Source organism: Solea senegalensis, linkage group LG9 (assembly GCF_019176455.1).
Source record: "Solea senegalensis isolate Sse05_10M linkage group LG9, IFAPA_SoseM_1, whole genome shotgun sequence".
In the NCBI taxonomy this organism is placed as follows: Eukaryota; Metazoa; Chordata; class Actinopteri; order Pleuronectiformes; family Soleidae; genus Solea; species Solea senegalensis.
In genome coordinates, this window is record NC_058029.1 from 7,426,896 (window position 1) to 7,449,355 (window position 22,460).

The 22,460-nt window shown below is 38.6% G+C and overlaps 1 protein-coding gene across 2 annotated transcripts in view; it reads right to left on the reverse strand.

Annotated features, from left to right (window-relative positions):
• grik2 (glutamate receptor, ionotropic, kainate 2) overlaps positions 1–22,460 on the reverse strand; it is a 186,774-nt gene that overhangs the window by 6,404 nt on the left and 157,910 nt on the right. Inside the window, exons 16-17 of one of the 2 annotated variants that reach the window (XM_044033726.1) lie at positions 11,081–11,331; positions 10,760–10,787 (exon numbers count right to left, since the gene is read on the reverse strand). In XM_044033726.1, coding sequence (XP_043889661.1) covers positions 10,760–10,787; positions 11,081–11,331 — 279 coding nt within the window. The remainder of the gene's footprint in view (positions 1–10,759; positions 10,788–11,080; positions 11,332–22,460) is intronic. The other variant, XM_044033727.1, reaches the window with a different exon arrangement.

Below are 22,460 nucleotides of genomic sequence, written 5' to 3' on the forward strand. Positions count from 1 at the left end.
ATTTCTTCACGTAAAAAAAGATTGACATTGATTGATTTGAAATAAACAGGTGAATATAACATGAATAGTACAAAGAGAAAAAAAAAGGCTAGGCAACTGGGTCTTACCTGGTGTGATGGTCAGAGGAAATGGCCTGGAACATCACTAAGTTGACGAGATGGACAACTGTGCCCTGTGTGTTATGCTCAAACGACTAACTTAATAAAGCCAAAGCCTGCTTGAATCTATGGTATCTACATAAAAAAGGGCTGTACACGCCACACAGGCCACAAAATAAGCAAGATTTCTATCCTAAAGAAGACCAGTGGCTCACTAACCTGAGATGCGGTGTCATTAGGGCAGTGGGGTCACTAATCTCATAACATGGGTGCCAAAACTAAAAGCAATCATTTTCACATGAAACATTCGAGTACTACTGTGTTTGCATCTAGTGTTCGTGCCCAAAACAGATGAAGGGTCTGCAAAATGAATACACTTCGTTACGTATCTCTTACAGCAAAGCTCCTGATTGTCAATCCCACTGAAACAGCTGCTGATTCCCTCATCTCCTGTAAAATCAAATGGCATGGCAGTGTTTTCATCACTAACAGCTGTATAAGCTCCAGGCTTTGGGGATCACTGGACCCACACTGCTCGCACACAGGGGACACATTGCCATCATGGCTGCCTGCTATAGTGGCATGCTGGATTGATGGCGACTGCTTGGGGTCATTGGATTACAGAGTTTTTATGGTGCTTGACAATCAGCCGCAGCTATATGGCTGCGTGAGGAAGGGTCTGCTCACTTTAAGGACAATGGAGACGTTGTAAATCTGACAATGAGAGCAGGCATCTAAAGGAAAAAGCTGCATTTTGTTCATGTAATTATTTGCTCAGGCCTGGCTGTATAAATGACTAATGGTTAATAAACTGCATACGATGAAGACATTACCCGGGGGATATTACAGGTTTAATCTTATTCTACAGGTATATGGAAGCTATGAGAGCAGTCGTCCAAAAATAATCAGGATTACTACATATATTGAGTAGATGGAAAGTGAATATATCTTAATCTGGAATAGACTCGGTTTTAAAGGAACAGTGTTGGTCTATTCTTCAAAATACAACAAATGAAGGCCTAAGCCACACCTGTGAGAGTGAACTAATGGGCTCCGTTCAGCTCGAATGGAGGCGCAGCAGATGTGAAACTGTGATGCAGATGGGATGGGGCTTGGCTGAGCTATAATCCTCAGTTTACTCTACATCTCTGGCCCCTGGTCAGCAGTAAATGATTAGCTGTTTTGAGATTCGGTTCAATCTGGGGGCTCTTATGGGCTGCCGTTCACATTTGGTGCAGCTCTGTGTGCATATTGCTCGTGTGCTTGTGTTAAATATAACGTCTTCACACATCACACGTCCACCTGCGTGCAAGAGAAATGCACCTGTATTTTAGCTGAACATCAGTACTGTCAGATATTCCCCACTGTTGAACTTTCACCTCGTGTTTAGCGATACAGACATTTTCTGGGCTATAAATTGGAAATAAAATGTCAATAAAAGCTCTGAAATGAATAATTGCTCTATGATGAAAACATTTTTTGGGTTGTGGGCTGAAATGTTTAAATGTTTTAAAGAATGCAGTAGAATATTCACGTGTGAATGTGGGAGATGTGCACTTTCTTCCTAGTCTTCAATTTCAGCTTGTGATTCTTTTTACCCACACTGTCCTCCTCAATTATGAGGGAATCAAAGACACCCGTTTTTTTTTTTTATGTTTGACAATGCAATCATTTTTTAAAAAGGGGACAAAAAAAAACATCTGCCATAGCAGAATTAAAAGAATAAAGATGGTGCATCAGTACAAACTCCTTCCGCCATGTGCTCATCCACAAACAACTTGACAATTTGGAAACACACTCAGTGTGTAGAAATCTGAAAAGTGACAATATTTGTCAGCATGGATAACATTATCACAAGCATTGGTGTTCTGATACTTCTAGGTTACAACCTACAGACAGCTGAGTGATGGAAACTTTCCCCTCAACCAAGCATGAAACAGCTTCTCTACCCCTAACGAATAAGAAATGGACCCTTATTTTTTGGCATAATTCAAGTTGCTTTGGAGAGTCTTAATGGATCACTGGGTAAGTGTCACACTTGTGGGTAATTTGCTCAAAAGTGAAAAACAACACCATCTATGTTTATTTTGATCCCCTACAAGCCCCACATGCACCAAGTTACTCTCTTGGATAACACGAACAACAAAGACATCATTCTCATTTCTCCCACTAGCTATCACCAAAGATCAGTGGCAGTTCTTGCTTTTATTTACAATAGTATTTACAAATACTATTATTAACTAACTGGAATGACAAAAGTAAATTAACTTATTTCAAAATCTTAAATTCCAAAATGTGATCACTAATATATTAATATATAATTTCAATACAAATTCAAGATTCTTATCAAGAAGAGAACTTGATAAGAATTACAACACTGCCATTTCAACAAAAAAAGATACTGACTAAATAGTTCAACTGCCATCTAAATCCTAATCTTTATTGCCGTCCTTGATGCAAAGTCATCAGTTACATTATCATGGGGAATCTGAGCAGTAATTGCACCGAGGTGGTTCAGGGCCAGGTCTGTGCTGATTAATAATCTGGAATCTTCTTATGTTCTTTCGACCAAAGACCTGGCTTAAGGCCATAAAACTGGTTCCACTCTAATTCCCGTGACGGCTGCTTTGCTGATCTCCCACACCTCTGTTGTTCACACACGGAGCATGTGGCTATGTGTCTACTGTGGGCCTGCTGTGGATTTACCACCCTCCTCCCCTTCTCCTTCCTAGTGTGAGACCTTCCCAGCATTGCTTACAAATGATTAAGAATTAAGATGTAAGGGTGTCCCCTTCAGTTCTGCTTGATATTGTTATTGTGAAGGGCAAATTAGTGACATTAAAGCCAGAGATGGAACTGGCAGAGGGTGGAAGAGCCGAATTGAACAGCTTAAAAGAGAAAAGGAATCCTGTTTATGCAGGAAGAGAAGAGAAGAGAAGAGAAGAGAAGAGAAGAGGAGAGAAGAGAAGAGAAGAGAAGAGAAGAGAAGAGAAGAAGAGAGAAGAGGAGAGAAGAGGAGAGATGAGACGAGACCTTGGACAGTCATTCATTCCATGGCAAAGACTTGAGCGGCTTCAAAAACAACTTGCAGTTTGCCTGAACAACCAGTCTACATAGGCATTAATGTGATTTGTTCAAAGTGTGATTGTAACGATTGTTTCTGCTTCATATAACATGGCTGTTGGCATTTTCTTCTGATGCTTTAAGAATGTGCATTTGCATGAGGGGGATGCTTATCATGAGACCAAAACCTGCTTTGAGAAAAAGTACCTGCATCCTTACCTGCATCTTGCTACTGCTTTATCTTTAAATGACCAAACAATTACTCACCTAGAACTCCCGAGGACATAAAAGGGCTAACATCTAGCCTCAGAGACAAGTTTTTAATAACTACTCTGAGAAAGACTAAAATAGGCCTATGTTTTTGTTGGTGAGGGAAATCCAGTAGATTGATGGATGAAGACTTTACCGAAGCCATCAAGGTGGCAATTATTTTATCTTTTGTGAAGACTATCCCAAGAAAACTGTTAGGAGTTGCAAAGTAATCTGCCAGAAATCTGTGGATTGAATTGGCCTCCTGTCCTTTGCCTTGTTGTTACCAGATTGCCTCTACTGAGATTTAGCTCGTCCACTAAATCTATTTATGCCACACAAGGAGCTCTGCCTCGGGGAAAAAAAAAAGATAAAACTCCAATCTGCCATGTAACTGAGCCCAAGTTCCCGACTCATCAGACTTTCCCTTTGAGCACAGACATGGCTACATATGCATACATGTATGTGTGTGTGTGTGTGTGTGTGTGTGTGTGTGCGTGCTGTGCTGATTAGATGGTTTCCTCACAAACAGCTGGTGGTCCCTGCACCCCGAGAGCCAGGTTAGTCTGCAGCAGCCCCAGCAGCAGGCAGGAGGAGAGGAAAAAGCAGCAGGAGGAAGAGCGGGAGGAGGAGGAGCGGGAGGAGGAAGCGAAGGATGAGCTGAGGGAAGGAAGGGGCGAGAGAGGAGCAGAAGGCAGAGAAGGAGGAAGGGGGGGGACAACCATGGTAATCATGGAAATCTGACAGACAAAAATGGGGATGACAAAGAAATGCTCAGCTGAAAGGCGACGAGGCATTTGTCTCGTGATAAACTGAAAAGTCCAAAATATCTGTTTTGATTGAATTTAATTTAATTAGCTTTTGTAATTTTCATATGCATGTTTTCAAACTGAGGTAGCAGAGGGAAAAGCAAACTACAAATTATACTTACTCCTAACATATCATATATTTTTAGCTTGAACATTAAACACTACCAAAGGAGACATTAGGTTTACAGAAGCAGTGATTAAAATGATCAACATTGGCCCTATCATCCACATTTAGGAGGAGGAGAAGAGAGCAGAATGACCTTCTTCAGACAAAGTCTGAAACAGAGACACTATTTCAGTCAACACCAATGACTAGTTTGTGAGGATGCCTTTAATCTTATCATCAGCTATACACTTTTTATTAACCCTTTTCTCTGGGGCCAATGCCCTTGTAGTCACATGACCTTGATGCATTGTATGTATTGTGTCTCTACTTCACCCTTGGTCCAGAAAAGGGTCTGGCGTCTAAAAAGTTACATTGGAGACAATTGTAAAATACATATACCCTCTAAACCTAATATATTTGATTTAGCTGTATTACAAATATACATCATAGTGAAGGCAACAGGAGCACAGCTGCGCTGAGGTGTGCTGAGCCTGAGATAATGAAGAAGACTTCTGTTTACACAGAACATACTGTGTAAGGAATGAGAATGTGGCAGTAATGGATGCCAACTGCCCTAAAACACCACCACCAACCAACTCCATGTGCAAGTTCAGGTTGTGTTAATTATTACAGCCATGTCAAGACATGAGTTCTGACTAGTTCCTGAGCAACATGGGAAATGTCTTTTTGTCCATCTCCACCTGGAATCCTGCCCAGTGACTGTTTGAAGCAGCTGGTGAAAAGCACAGTTTGTGCGGTCATCATTGGCCCTAAAAGTGATGGTTAACACTGTGTAGCAGTAATGATGGGATGTGCGCACTATAAAGCAAACCCAGTGAGTGTGAACATGTGTGAAGGAGCATATAATAGTCTTGGGTGATACATCAAAATGACAAGCCTACAGAGCTCTGTGGTTGGTAAAGTTATCAAATGTTTATTCATATTTTTTATTAAACCTACTAACAAGTTTCATTTTTTACTGACACAAACACAAACATGTATGGCTTTAACGTGACTGTTTCACCCTTAAAAAAAACTATTGACAGTTGCCCTATTATTTCCCAGGCGGTATGGCTCACTATTAAATTGATTACGTCTGACTGCTTCGTTTTCCTCATTTCTAATGTTGGAGAACAGAAGTAATTATAAAATGCAAATTGCTGGATGTGCACTGTCAAGCACGTAAAAACAACAAAAGAGATGCTTAACGCCACATTTTTCAACTTGACACTCGAAGCGTCATGGTGTGAAAACGATCCTACCTTAAGAAAGTAGGTGCTGTTGATCTGTATGAGAACCCTGGAGCAATGGAATCTAATGTATAACCAAAATATGGTTAACTTTCACAGATACAAGCCTGATACTAAGTCCTATTCTTTGAAGTATTTGCCTTGTTAAATATCATATTACATTCAGAATGATATGTTGTTATTATTATGTATTCCTTCCCGATCTCTTAAAATGTAGATACAATTTGCACATTGTACTTGTTTAATTCAAATAATATCTAAATGCTTCCATAAAATAGTCAACAATAAATCAAAGAGTTTCCTATTTTATGAATAGATGTGTGATTATCCCTGTCTCTATGGTCCACATTGCTTATATGACTTCTTTTTGAATTTCTTTAACAAGCTATGGTAGCCTGAATAAGTACTGTTATTCACAACCACAACCACTGGTGAAATAACGAAAGGGCTTTTTCAGTGTACCGAATAACACCTATGATTTCCTCTGCCAAAGGGGGACAAATAAATGAGTAAATGCAACAAAATCACAGTACCTTTCTATTGGGCAACACATTATTCTCATTAATTGCTAACATTTTACTGCTGGGGCACAAACTACAGTGCACTTTATGTAAGTGTAAAGTTTCTTCCAAGCTTTAGTCAAGGTGTGGTCTTTCACTTTGAGAGAAATATTTCTTGTATGTCCTTGTTACTCTTCGTTGCTTCCTCTTTAACACATAGCCCCCTGGCTTATGTACAATTTAAACTTTAAATTTAAAACTATGAAAGACATGTATGAAGCAAATAAATGCATGTCACTGATGCGTTGCCTTTTTATTTTTTGAACAGAGCCATCTATCATGACCACCTGCACTCATGATAGTCGTGCTGAGTATGTGATGTTTGCTCAAATTGAGTTATCTGAAAGCATATTTGTGGTCGGCCGACCGGCTGTTGGTTGTTTAGTGGAACTAGAGACATACATTCTTTGACTGCATGTTGAAAGGCTGAATTGATCGGTAACAACAGATCAATTGAAGTTGAAGTCTCAGAGTGGGGATTGTTGCTCTCCAATCACTTGCGGGGCATACAGAGAAGAAGTGCCGGCAACTTTGAAGGCTAGTGCACTGTCTAAAATGCATATTTCTGTGAATGTAACCAGAGCAGGACTACTGTGGTTGTCTACTATGGCTATCAAAGAGAGCAAAGTACAGCTGTCTTCAAGCTTATTGGACAGGAACAGCTTAGGTATGGACCACGTCAAAGTTATGAACTAAAGAGAAGTTCAATCAGAGCCAGAGGACTCAGTCGCTGAGCCTTGTAATATATTTTGTGACATTTAAAACTACTTTCCCCAACACTCTTAGTGAATATCAGCATATGTGAACTACAGGCAGTCTCCAAACCCAGAGCAGTCAAACTGTTATTGTAATCCGGTGATTCTATTCGTGTGCAGTTCCAAGCAAACAAGTGCTAGTGTGTGTCAAAGACATCTCCACATAACAAATAGGTGCATAACACAGGACAAGGGTTGAGTGTAATTTCTATATCACATTAAGTGCAAGCACGACACAACAGTTAAAGTGATATGGTGCAGTCTGAATGGAGAAGTCTGTGAAAGAAAAAAAGTCAGACTGTTGACCCTTGAAATATTTCTTAAGAAAAGTGGTATATGAAAAAATGTTTTGATTATTATTAATATTCTTTGTCTGTGTGGCATCTGCTACGTCTACTCATCGTGTCTGACTTTCATAAGCTTATCCTGAATAGATGTATAACCTTGTTTCGGAGTGGTAGAGCAGTGTTGTTGTGGAGTTCACTCTGAGTATGTTTATCTTATGCCAAATCCACACTGTATTTTAATTTTAAAAGAAATCCCATACACTTATGCCTTCAGTCCACTCTACTCTGGAGTTTCTGAGCACATAAAACAATGTTGACATACAAAGACCTTTGGAAGTGACAGTTACAGAAGTTACCTGAATTTCTGATTGACGGACTTTCAGTTTCAGTTCCTCATTTTATGTCCAATTAAATAAATATTATTGGTCTTATTATCACTATCATCATCATTATTATTATTTACAATTTCTGTAGTAGAAAATGCCCTTTTTTGTGTCATGTGTATTAATTTAATTGAAAGCACAAGGAATCAGACAGCAAATGAACACGTTGATTACTTCAATTTATCTCAGAAGTTTAAAATGATTTCCAATTGTATTAATTAATGAATTACTTAATTAATTAATTATTAATTAACTTAATTAATCTTCCTGTTTAAAATTATATTGTGCATCATCTTGTGTTGGAATAATAGTACAAATATTGTTTTCCCTACACTGGAAGTCCTTGGGAGTCCCGAGTTGTTAACCTCAAAGTTAGAAACTTTTGAACAATCAATCAAATAATTTGAACACTTTCATTTGTAATAAGTGTAACCACATTTCATGTAGAGTGACCTTGATCATAAATATGTCATTATATATGCAGCAGCCATATTGATCCCACATTCTATCATCACATTAGTAAAAGGAAATCCAAAGAATGACTTTATGACCTGGGGCCATCTATGGAGCACATGAATGCAACATTAATGTGGACCAATGACGCTAACATTGCCTGCACTGGCCGGAAGAAATAAGCAGCGGATGTGCACCTATATGAATGTTGATATTAGTACACCTGTGGTGTTTTAGTTCACAGACACTGCAATGCTGCTACTAGTAGTAGCCTAGCATGTAATGTACCAGAGGCAATAAGGATGCAAAGAGCACATTGCATACCCCTTGGGCACCATATAGCCTTAAAGCCAGGAGTACATCACCTCTTACAATAATAGAGAACACAAACTAATGTATCCTGAGTAGTCTTATTGAAATGTGTATGCTTTGTGCTTCTTGTATGCGATCACACACACATACATGTCCATGTGAGTGGGGGCATCTTGCAAATGGCAACATGGTTCATGGTGAACTGTTTTATTGTTAATGTGCTTTAAATAATTTGACGTGCTATTGCTGCTTTGTTTTCTTTTACCTGCAAATCACTTACCCTTTTTCATAATCACAAACTTCACATCATAATAATGATGTGAAGTTTGTGCTATTGAACTTATAATAATAGTAATAAATGATACATTTGTTGCTCATTGAAAGTATTTCATGGCATCTTACTGCTACATGTTGACTTTTCAACATGTAGCATAGGCAGCAGGATTGCGGGTCACAGACACATTTCAGTGTTTTAACAATCTTTTTGTGTTCTGAGCACAGTCATTTACAAAAGAGAATAAACAGGGTAGGGCCACACACACGTGTTGCAGTGGGGAGCATTGTTGCCTCACAGCAAGAAGGTCACTGGAAGCATGGGGGTTTCCTCCCACAGTTGTTAAAATGATATACAAATTAGGTTAATTCTCGAAAATGACTGAGGGTGTGAATGTGAGGGTGAATGGACGGTTGTTTGTCTCTGTATGTTGGCCCTGCGATGGACTCGTGACCCCTGACCCGAAACCTCATGTGGAGGATAAAGTGGTAGAAAATCAAGTGTCAAGCACCTAAAATAGTCACAATTTGAAGGAAGCTGTCAGTGAAGTCTTCAAAGATATATAAGAAAGTAAAAGTAATATTCCATGGTAGTCTGAAAAAGTCTGTTTTATACTCTGTTGTTGTATGTTTTTGGTCAAATACAAGTGTCAAGTCTCAAGTCGTGCACCTGTAGAAACTCCCATGGAACTGCACTCCCACATTATAATCCTAAGTATTATTTTTATATCATTTTTAAAACAATAAATAGGTTCAAATTTTATGACTCTGGTACTCTCGTACAGTGCACTGTGTACAACTTGTTTTTTCTTTTTAAGGTTTTATTAAGGTTCTTTTAAAAACATTTAAATATCATTGTGCATGTATATATATATATGTTGTATATGTTCTCTTAGTTTTCATCACCATCCACAGTGATACATATTTGGCACATGGCCACTTTCTTCAGTCCATAACACTGGGGCCTCACCCTGTTATCTGTCAGCTATTACAATATATATGATAATAAAAACTGCGTAAGAGAGTTATGCATGTGTTTATACAGTATTTATTTATTGCTGCTATCTAAATGGAGTGCTTACACTGTCATGTTCTATATACAATATATTAGCTTTTTACCTAGCATGCTGCTACAGTAAATCTCTCTGGGGTAACTCCGGGGAAGCTTAGCCTACATGTTACTGCATATAACACTGTCAGTCTCTTGCAGCAGATTGATAGATATAAAAACGTATTACTGCCATTTTGTATGGTTATACAGTACAAAGCACCGTATATCCTTCATTGCACAAACCTGTGACCGAGAAATAATTATACATACATTGAAAGTTGTACACAAACTGTACAAACTCTGCTATAAAAATACTTCATGGTACAAACCTAAGTTTTATAATGCAAGTGTTTGCAGCTTCGTCGAGTCTAAACCAGACTTCTAAAACGAAATAAACCATGTTTGGCAGCTAAATAATCTGCATCATGAAAGCTTCAGCCAGAGCTTTCGCTGACTGTATTTTTAGTATAGTGTTCTACAGTGAGTTGGTGAACATTAACAGGATGCTGCTTCAAAGAATGGATATGAATAACTGACACTCCAGGTATAAAAACGTGGAAATGTCTCAGAACACAAAAAAAAACTAATTTATTTTTTTCTATCATATTTTCTATATTTGCAGTCACCCTTGTGATGACGAAGGTCATTATATATATAACTGCTCAGTGTTCCAGTGTTTGCTCAGAAACTCCAGTCAAAAACTGCACTCATTAGAAAAGCTTCTGTTTATATGAGCTAAATGCCACATATATGAATAGCAGGGATAGCTGGAGTATAGGGAGGATGACAGGTTGCATAGTGGAAATGGACAGCAGAGGTGGTGGAGGTGGTGGGCGTGTGGGTTAGTGGATGTGGCTGCCTAAAGTTGAAGCTCATGCAGCAGAGGAAACATTGGCAATAAAAGTGTCCATGGTCCAACTCTATATCACTACCAGTGCTCCAATCATGTTCCCTTTCCCTCAGAAGTGTCAGAAAGAAAACCACAATTGAGTAGTTTTGGGGATGTTTAGATCATGTAAGAAAAAAAAAAAATCTGGAGTTTCACTTGAGGTCATTTGAGATGGTGGTTATAGTCTAGCTTGGATCCATGGTGACAGCAGAATTCCTCACGTTTCTTATCTCGTTGTCGCCATTGGGCCTATGTGAATAAATGCAAAGAAACCAAACCTTATCTTGCTGCATAAGTTATATGTTATAGCACTGATATAATAATGTGAGATTTCACTAATTGGTAAACAGTTGATCTCTTTTAAATTATGAGAGACTATAAAAATGAATATATTTGCCATATTTTTTGTTTCACTTTTTTAACATTTATTTATTTATTTGTCTTTGCCATGAGACTGTCTTTCATGGCAAAATGTGGTTATGGTAAGAAATTCTGCTATCATTTTACTTTTACATTAAAGCAGAGATGGATGTGCTTCTTACCTTTTCGAGTTGTGCGTTTTGTTTGGACTTGTAGATGAACTCTCCCACAGCCACGAACACGGAGAGGACAAGTCCGGCGGCGAGGACGATGAAGATCCCTCCGATGTTCTGCACGCCGAGGGCACTGGCCTCCTTACTTTCCTCTTCTGGGCATCCATTTCCTCGCCACCATTTCTCCTTCATCATGTGCAGCTTCCCTTCCTCCTGAAGCTGCAGGATGGCAATGGTGATCTTATCTCTGTAGGGGGAGCCTGAAAGAGCCAACAGAGCTGAGGTAAGTGAGCGCAACTACCACAGGCAAAGCATGTCTCTATCTTTTCTGTGGGTGGAGATCACAGTTTTATTGGATATCCACTGTCAGAAACAGCTAAGTCTTATCATCTTCTTAACCTGAAATAGTAGAAATATCAATGTGAAGGAAATACACTGATTACATGAGTATGTGCTATTGGTAATTGTGATGATGAAGTACTCAGATACCAAAATAACTGCTTGTATTAATTGAACTTGAAGCAAAATTCAATGTATCCCCTCTGTGACAGAGTGAGTAATAGAGAGCAGCAGGAGAAAATGACTTGATAGATGATGGATCAGTGCACGGTGGAAATTTTTGGGTCACAAAGATAAACAACTTCCGAATATCAGAGTTGGACGACACAAGCCTGTGGGGACTGTAAGGATTTTGAAGTGTATTTGATTCAGTTGTTTCGATAACAAAGTTATCTTTACAGATGCCAAGCCTGTTTGACGGTCTGGAGTGTAATATCGCTCCGATACTGACAGTCATATTCCCCAGAGGATGGATTTCATATGTGTATTGATTCCATGACCTTTTACTGAAGTAAAGGTTTAAATTGTACTTGATTTATACGTTGGTACATTAGTTGATACCTAATGTACCAAATATCTCCAACATACAATTGAAATAAACCTTGGGCAATCTGTGTGTATAGTGCTTTCTTTGACTTATTGTAACTTTTTGCTTTCAAGCACAACATGTTTTCCTGCATTATTTAAGCTTTTATTTCTTGAACAGTGGTGTATGAAGTACAGTACATACAGTAAACAGTGTTCAGTGCCCTGGAGAAGGAGATGGGAGAACGAGGAAGCAATTTATGAATTGTTTTGCCATGAACAGGGACAGCAGAGAAAACATGCTGCAGTTACATTAAAGAAGATCAATAACATTCCATCTGTGTGCTATATTCTGAATATCTTCAGCAGGCTTCTATACTGTCAGACAGCCCCTAACTTGGGAAAGGCATTTTCTTCCTCAACATATGCATAAGCATCAGCGCTGTGTTGCCAAAGGGCTGTCTGACAGCATGATAAACCAACCATGTGTAACTAAATAAATAAATAAAAATTATTAAAAAATCACAGTCTCTGGTTCTCGCACCTTCCCCCACCCAACAGCCTGTTCTGTGAGCACTGTCTGCTGCATGTAACACACCGGCAGCTACACATCAAAACACCCCTATTATACATATATATGGAACAAAAAAACTGTTTTATCCAATATCCCTACCTTCTGAGACTAGGATTCTTAGCTGTGGATTAGTGACGTGTTAAATCAGATCCCTCAACTGTGTTTTATTGACCACTCAATGAACTCCCCTTTATTTTATGTACATCATAAAATATTAATGTCATTATATGTAGCATTATCATTTCATTTTCCTCATGTGCCCAACAACACTGAACTAATAAACCTAATATAACTCAATGAATGCTTATTTATCTCTGTAATGTTCTCACTGTTTCCCTGGGTTCATAAGTTAATAGTCCCAAAACGAATCGAGAAATATTCTCTTGTACCGATGCTACACCATCACCCTCTCTTTTCAGTTTTCAAAGCACTTCTAATCCTCCTCTTCTCCACTCAGATAAACCTCTCAGCACCCTCCCCTGCTCTGCTGATCAAATGCTAAGATCTGATAAAACCTGAAGGGTAAAAAAAAAAAAAGAGAAAAAGAAAAATAATCCTGCCACTCAAACTCTGTGGATGTTAATGCTAGTAAAATAATTACTTTTAAAGTTATTGTAACTTTTATTGTGGTTTTAGGTGTTGTTTTTAGTGTAATCAGCGTTGATTTAGACCAATCTATTCTATTCAAATTAAAAAAGGAAAAAAAAATACTTATATACTAAAATTAACTCATGAAAACATGATCACATTTTTTGAGGTTTTTTATTCTTTCTTATTTAAACTGATAGAGTTAGATATAAAGAATGTTTTGTAGAAAATGTATATCTCTTTTATTTGAAAGCTTTTTTTGTTATTGTTGTTTTTTTAAGAAAGGGAACGGGTGTGTAAAGATTTCTCACCATACAAATCCTACAGCAGAAGAACAGCCATTTACTCAATAAATCGATCGAAAAATCAGTCACAGATCCGAATGTTAGGTTTGTCTTGATTGAAGACATTATTGAGACAATTTTCTTTGGCTCCACAGAAACACACACAAACAACAGTGTAAAAGAAAGTCCGTACATTTGAGCTCTGAGTTCAAATATGTTTCCTAATTCTGATGAACTCATCTGTCATGGCCTGTGTGAATGATCACAGCACTCGTTAAGTACACTCAGATCACTGGGTGAGCTGAGTTACTGCAGCCTCGTGGATGGTAACACAGGGGCCATCACACCATCCTTTATGTCAGACATGGTATTTTTTTTCACTGGAAATTGTAAAAGGAATGACTGGAGTGAGAAATATGGTTGGGGATGTTCAGTATTTCTGAAGTGCTATGGCAGCCATCGTTTTTCAGGCTTGAGGATGTGTAGTCGGAAAAGAATCACTACAATGGTAGTTATAGGAAATTATAATTTGATGCTTGTTGAATTCTGGTTATTATGTGGTCACTGGTTTGTTTTTGTTTTCATAATTCGGTTTTGTGTTTGTTTCTGTTTATATACTGGGCACTCAGTGTGTGTGTGTGCGATAGTTCCTATACAGAAATAAACACATTTAGTTGCTGTGATATTTGTATGTGAATAAAAAGAAAGAAAGAAAACATCTCTAGGTAGATTGGTCTGTTATTAGTAGTTAGTATGCAGGACCACTTTTTCTACAATATAATACAGCCGGCCAGAGAGGTCCTAAAAAAAGTGACAATAATCAAGTGTGTTCCCTACTGGAGTGGAGCTTTGACCTGCAGCCCTCTGGTGGTGTGGCTGCAAGTCATGAATACATGTTCACACTTTTTAACATCACTTCTGTTCTCCATCTTTGCCAAAAGGTCTTCTGGTATCTGACTCTTTATTTCAGTGCGAGCTGGGGAGCATGTTTCAAAAGCATCTATCACCATGGTGATGGTGAATGTGAATTGCACTCTGGTCCTTGTTATTCATTGTCATCTAGAGTAGGTACATTCCCCTCAGCTCCGGAGTGAAACAACAAGCGAGCGTGTCAGATAAATCACTCGCTGCAACAAGGAAAAAAGGCAGCCTTGAAACTGGGCCCACTCTGCCTGATCAAAACAAATGGGCAAAATTAAAATGATCACTGTGTCATACAGTCAAGACCTGCGCTGCACTGTGCCAGCCACGTACTTTGGCAAGAGTTGTAGTCCACACTCGCATGAGCATGAAATGGGTGAACAGTCCAGTGCCTCCTGACCAACTGACTGTTCCTCTGTTAAAATAGAGCAACAGTGTTTCCTTTGTAAATGGAGTTTTATATGAGAGTTATAAAATATCCTGCACACTATCAGATCATCCACCATTTTCATATGGAAAGCCAGGTGGTATTGCAAGCCTGACCTTTGCTGTGATACTTAAAAAGAAACATGTCTCTGTTTTGGTTCTACACTGAAGAGACATTTTAGAGGGAATTCAATGTAGATTTGCTCTCTGCTCAACACTGATTCAGCTCTTGCTAATTTCAACAGGAACGTGTTATTTGTCAGCCATATAAAGCATTAAGTCAATTTTATTCTTCTTTGGTCGCAGCTCAGCCTTTGGCAAAATGGACCATAATGTCTTAATTAGTCTGAAAAACATCTATGCACTGATTCATCTCATATGTAACAGGTCCTTGTGCCTGGAAATGTCCCTCCTCTCATGCTCCTCTCTTTTGCGTCCTAATTCCTAATTCTTCTTAAGTTGTGGTGTATTTCTTAAGTAAAAGGTGTATTTTATATTCATCACAATATTCATGCACACATTCTTCTCATTATGTCTGCCTAATATTCATATAGCGTATATAATTCAAATACAGTTGTCAGATCTCAACTGAATATGATGCAATAGATGTATTAAAAGGTGTAAAGTCCTTGGTACAGTTGCCCACACACAAAAATGGACCAATGACGTGATTTCAATTTGATCTTTAAATGTATCTTATTGCAGCATTTGTCAGAAGCTATTTCAAGATCTTTGCCAAACGTAAAATAGACTCCCTCAGGTCAGTTTCTGGAGAGCTAAAATACAGGCGCAGGACAAAGAAAGGCAGATGTAGGGAAGAATCACTCTGGTTGGCAGATAGACAGGCAGACAGGTAAACAGAGAGTCCAAACACAAAAAACACTCAGACAAACACTGGGGAACACAAGCATGAGAAAACTGCAGGGGAAACAAACAAAGGCATGAGGTATAGGCCTGAGGAAGTGAAGAGCTGACAAATAAAAGACTGGGTGGGGACTATATACACAAGTGATGGGATGAAAGGGTAATTGAATGGAAGTAACAGACTCACAATCACAGAGGTGGGACAATTGAAAAAATAAAACATGTAAAATACAACAGGATCATAATGTTAGAAGGATTAAAAGATAATGGCCGTTGAAAAGGTCCTCTTGCCTGATTGCAATATAGGTAATGATCACTCAGCAGTGTACCAGATTGACATAAACAAGGTTGTGTAAAGCTTGGAAGCAAAATGACACCAATGGCACAATGGGGTCAATCAAACTTATTTAGCTCAGTTAAAATACAAACAGCGATTTCTGTTTAGAATACACTTTCACTAAATATGGGATATAATAAATAATAAAACTATGGGCTATAATTTAAACTATAATAAATTGGGCTAAAAGCGGAATCGCGGCACTCATATTTAAACGTGTACCGAATGAAATGACGACCATCAATCGGAGGATTGTGAAAAACAATCTAGTGCATAAATGTATGCCCACAAAAGAGGCAATTAATCCTTCAATCCTGGGAAGAGTGTAGAGTGAAGTGACAGGCTATACTGAATCCAGAATAAGACACAAAGATGCAATCTTCAAGATCAAAGTAGAGTAATAGCCCACCTACCCCTAATGCACTGTGTCTCTCTGTGAAGAGAAAAAAATATGCATGTAAATGTGCTGCAATTCCTGACCCTCATCCCACAAAGAGCATTTTAAAACCATTACATTCTGGGGATTAAAATGGGTTTGTGTCTAATGTCCAACCATTCATTCACTTCTCGTATCTGTATTCATGCAATAGAGGTCTCAACTGAAATGCAGGTCATTCATTTTTGAATAGTACATTCTCACGTACTGCTTTGGTTATGCTGTGTGTCGTAACATTAACGTTAAAGTAGAATTCCGATATTTTTCGACCTGGGCTCTATGTGCCTGCTTTTAACGATTGATTGATTTTAAAATGTTATTGTTGGTTTTTAAAGCTTTGGCACCATCTTACTTATCTGAACTTTTTTCTCTTCATGCTCCATCCCAGGCTCTGAGGTCTGCTTTTAGATGTTACCAAAATCCCGATCTGGCCTTGCCTCCACCATTGAACATATTAAATCACTTTTAAAGACCTACTTCTTCTCCTTGGCCTTCACTTCAGGCTTAAAAAATAGTCAACCCAGACACTTCTTTGTAGTTTTTACCATTTTACTATTCTATTATGTCACTATTTTACTGTTTTACTTCTATTTCTTAATGATTTTATGTTTTACATCTTTTATATTGCTCAACCATGGTTGTTTTTTAAATGTGCTCTAGAAATAAAGTTGACTTGACTTGACTATGTTTATAAATGTGGGTGTGTATGTGAATGCTACTTACAAAACGTTTCATAATTGGTCCTGTAGATCAACTCTCAGGTCTCTGAGACCTGAGAGTTGTTGCATGAAGAAGCTGGTAACGTGAGTGAGAGTCAGAGAGAGGAGTGAGTTTGGACCAATTATGGAACTTTGTGAGTACTATTCATGTACACACCACATTTATAAATATCGGGCCAAGGTCGAAAAATACTGTAATTCTTCTTTAAGCAACACTCCACATTCAAAGTACCAGCCAGTTCAATCATGTTACTGAAATACTGCAACAATTGTGAGTCAGACCTCGTGATTAGTACCTCAGTACCTCTTAGTCTTCGGTTACAGTAATCTAGGCTACTGGATGAGGTTGTTTGTGGTTTGGTTAAAAGCAACATTACATATTTGGTATGTGAACTTTATACAGGCAAAAAAAAAACATCATGAATGCAAGCAGCATACGTTGACAGTTGGATTGGAAGAATCAATTCATTGCAAGAGACAACATTAGATAAAGAAAAACTGATCTTGTGGCTCTAGTGCTTGACGCTCGAGGGCAATCACATGAGGCGCTTACGCTAGGGGCCGGCCCTGCATGCTGCATCTGCCTTCTGTTTGAGCGCTTTCTCAATCTATTACTCACACACACATACACATATCTCAGAGTGAGCTTGAGAAGCGGGGAAAGTGGCAGGGGATTGGGGAGTTAGGGTGAAGTGAGTCACTGTGAGTCACAGCACTGGAGATTTACTAATGCATTCAGGACTCTTCCTGTTTATGAGGTGAAGGTAACAGTGGCGAGTGGAAAGGACAGCAGCCTGCTGACACTGACACTTCCCCTTTACCCTGTTTGATGAATGCCACTTCATGAAGGTAAATGAAGATTGATAGTCATCTGGGAGGGAAGCATGAAGAGAGGGAGGATAAAGTAGAGCCATGTGAAATTACAGCCAAGGCAGTGGAGGAGACAGTGGCGGCACATATATGATCACAATCAAAAAATAAATGAATAATAAATAAATGAAAACAAATATATCCTTGTTTTTTTGTTGGTGTGTTCAGAAGAGTAAATTCTTCCAAACACAAAAACTGATTTTCACACGTAGGGACTGTGGAGGGCAGACAATCCCCCTGTCTGGTCCCCAGCTGACAGAGGCAAGAGATTTAAATTGCCATGTTGAAGGGGGAAAAAACATTCTCAACTGTTTTGTTTTTGTTCAGTTATAATTACAGATGACTTAATGATATGGCGCTTTCCCTTTCCTTATCATACTGTAGTGTGGCGTAAAAAACAAGATGCTTCCCTCTACATATTCATGACGTGTTTTCTCAGATCTAACGGAAACTTTTTAAAACTACAAACATTCTCACACCTCTGCCAATTCAATTAATGTATATCCACAGTCTGAACTGAATGTGCTTCCTATTTTATAGGGTTTTTCTTAGAGTCATCGCCCACTCATCTACAAATTTTCATAAAAATCTGTTCAATCAGACAGGCAGATGGTATGAAGAACCTAAACTCCTTGGCAGAGGTAAACATGATAAATATCCCAATGGATATTTGGATATTTATCCATGGCATTTTGAAATGGAATTGATTTAATTGATTTAATGTACAGACATCATCATCTGGGGACCATGGAAAGTAGATTTACTGGGTGAGAACAGTACAGCAAATGTATCTAGTTAACTTAATTCAGTTTAAAAGTTTAAACTTCAAATTATTCAAGTATGTTATGGCTGAACTATGAAAGGGAGCAATAAAACACTCAAATACAAAAGTTCACAAGGTAGGTTTGGTTACTTTTTGTATTCTAGAGCTTTTTCAATATGCCAAATTGAGGGATTACATATACCCATTAGTGTAGTCATATGAATATACACTTTGCAGTGTAAGGGCACTAAAGTTGCACTTCTACTGCCTAATTGGCATCAGCTGCTTCATAATCACTGTGTGGACATAATGTGCAATCATATTAATGGAGATTTACAGCACTATCACTGTCACTCTGCTGATACACTCATGCCAACTTGATGTGGCGCTACAGCTATTACACCAAGCTAGCCTTCTGATGTAGTATGCTTTGTGTTGATTTTACGAACATTTGTACAAACATATGTTCGTGACGAGGCGGTGTGTAGAACATGATGTGAACATTTGCGTCACTTCTATCTACAGTATGAATCCAAGGAATGTCTCTTTGTCTGTCTCTCTCTTTTAATCATATAACTGTCCAACGGGTCACTTGACAGGATTCAAACTTGGCAGATGAGTTTCTAAAGGCCCCAGTATGCACAGTGCATACTTTGACATTGTTTGGATAATAAATGCAAGGTATGATGGTAAAACAGGTAGACATTGAACGGGCACTGCTTCAGCATGGTGTGAATGCACCATGCTGGTGTCAGTGCTCGAATTAAGTAGCTTGCCTAGAGAACTGCAACAAGTTTTGCAAAGAAGTCAAGAAGTTCACATTATTTTTGCTTTAACAGCAGTTGAGAGGAGGTGATTTGTCCTTGGATCACAGGACAGTACTGGGGCCAAGAACAGTGGAAGAATAATTGCATTTGGATCCTAGTTTTATCAGTTGAAATAATGAAGAAACTGCATTTCACTGACCCTCTTAACCGACTAATGCACACACTCATGCACAGGCGAGAGAAAAGTTGAGGTTCAGCATTTGCGCTTCAAAATGTGGAAGCTTCCAATTAATGAATAACCCACTGAGGCACATGTACAGGAACAGTATCATGTCCAGTGACAATGCCAATGGGTACTGGCCTCCTGGAAATGTTTCTGCAATGATAGCGTAACAATATTGCATATTATAACAATTGGTTTGGGCATTCTCACAAATGTATGTAGCTTTCTTTCGCTCACAAGATGCAATTTTCTGCTACAAACTGTTTTGCTAGTTATAACAGCTACCTACTCCTGATAAGCTAACTGCAACTCTGAAGAATTTCTTCAGTGTTCTTCATTCAGGAGGAATTGACCCTATAAGATGAATTGTCTACAGAGGTCTCCTCCAATCCAAAACAAATGGACCAGTTTATTAATCCACTAAAACAGTGACTACAACAGTTTTGGAGATAGTGGTAATGTTTTCTCATCCCGTTTCTCAGATAACTTATGATCCAGACCTCCAGGAGGTAATTTTATCAGAGGCTGGGATATCTGCAGAGGTCTCCTCCTCTCCAGAAGCAAAGCAGTGTGCAAGTCCATTATAAAACACAACTGACCTTAAAATAAAGCAGTTTAACAAAAAAATAACAGAGCGTAAAAAGTCTGTGTTTTTCTGGCTCTGTATTGGGGACAGAGGAGGATCTTGGTGCTATAGCTGCTTGACGCAAGATGAATTAAGATGGAAATACAATGAAAAACGACAACCACAATGCTAACACATGAGAAATTTAAGGTTTTTCAAGGTTTGAATATAACTGAAAATATGTTGGATCATGTGTGTACACGACACACACATCTATGACATCTGGTTGACATCTGGTTGTTTTTATATAAATCAAAGCAGAAAAGTTATATAAAGACAACTGTGGAACACGGTGGGTTGTCTTCCAAATCCAGTCCCCCACTCTTTTAGTCTTCATGCCGATGTGTCCCTACAAGACACTTCATGTACCAGAAGCTAGTGAATAGGTAAGAATAATGTTGATGTGTGATAAATTGTGCTGTATGAATATGTGTACAATATTATGGGTGAATGGCAAAACTGTTGTGTAAAGTGAGTTGGTCATTAAGACTAGAAAAGCACAATATAAATATAGACCACAGAAAATAACTAACAAAATCTCCTGACACATATATAATCTCTTGTAGCTCTTCTTAATACCTTAAATAGTGTTGTCTTATGGGAAAGCAGGATTTAACATTAGGATTTAAATGAGGTAAATACACCATTATACACAGCACTGACAAAACACCTGGGAGGTGAAATAATTTTGTCCATTACAGAGCAGAGGGAGCTGCCATGGGTGAGTGCTAAAACTCTATCAGAGCCCAGGTACTATACGTAATTCAATACAACACCTACTTTCTTTCCAAGTCAGTGAAATATGCTAAATGTTCTGGCTGCATGGGGATACAGGCTGCATATGGTAAAGGGTAATAAAAGGGTAGGATTAGCAATTTAAATACCTTGTCCTGACTGCGTGTGAATGGGCCACCAGGGAGTAATGATCCTAATATCCCTCCTCTTTTTTTGGTATGAACAAAAACTGTACGGTACACTCACTTTCCCTTTATTACCGACACCCTCTCGAGCCTCCTTTCTTTCTTTCAGTGACACGCACGCCATATCCACATAACCACACGTGTAATATGAATAAATAATATAGTCACAGGCAGCGGTAAAATATACTGTATGTGATGTTTCATGCTATTGTCAAGTACACGGTCACCTCTGGAAAAGGCCTGTCCACACAAACCCACAGATGTACACACACGCACATACTCACGATCACACGCACCTTCAAAATGAGCTCATCAGTCAGGTAATGCAATCAAACAAAAAAAAATATACAGCCTATCTCCACTGTTTTGTACACACAGCCACAGTCACTCAAATTACCTTCTGTGGCTGATCAGCAGAGCATGCACAAACAGCAGCCAGCGACCTTGCCAACACTCCCAGTGTCCCAGATGACATTTCCCTGATTGGTCAGGACAATACAGCCACTGGTTATAATCTGTCCTCCACAGAGCGAGACGAGAGTTTCTCAGAGAAAATAGATCATTTCTTTAAATATCAAAATGTCTTGATAGTTTCCATTTGATTGAAGACTGAGAGTTAACACTGGTAACAAATGGGGCAAGATTTAATGATTTGGTAAAGCCGTAAAACATTGAGTCTTAGTTTAGACATTGTGTAAATAGACACTGTGTAAATAGATTCTACTGGCAAATAATTAGTCTCTGGGCAGGAAAACCTCTGGTTTCTGATTCTAAAGCGTCTATGTCAGTCTACTTTTATATTATTTTCTCCACTCAATAAATATGGTCATAATCTTCTCTCAATTATGGTTTCATGTCTATTATTGTTTATTTGGCTGTAAATGGTGTACAGAGAATGGAGTCTTGGGTCAGATATCTGCTGTCTACACCAGAAGCCTTGGCTCTAGCCCCCAATTCGTAGCCACATGATATAGCCACTGGCTTCTTAGTTGGATAACGCTAACTCAACTTGTGAATTTCCTTTGTAATGATGTTTAATTCTACAACAACTGCACAGCAATAAGGTTATTGATCAAACGTAAGGTCCAAGTTCTGACTGTTTCTTATTTTGACAAGTTGACCACTATAAAAGTACATTGCTTTGAAGTAACCAATGCCGTCAGTTTCATCATCATTAGCCTGGCATCCAGTGAGACAACAATTCTGTT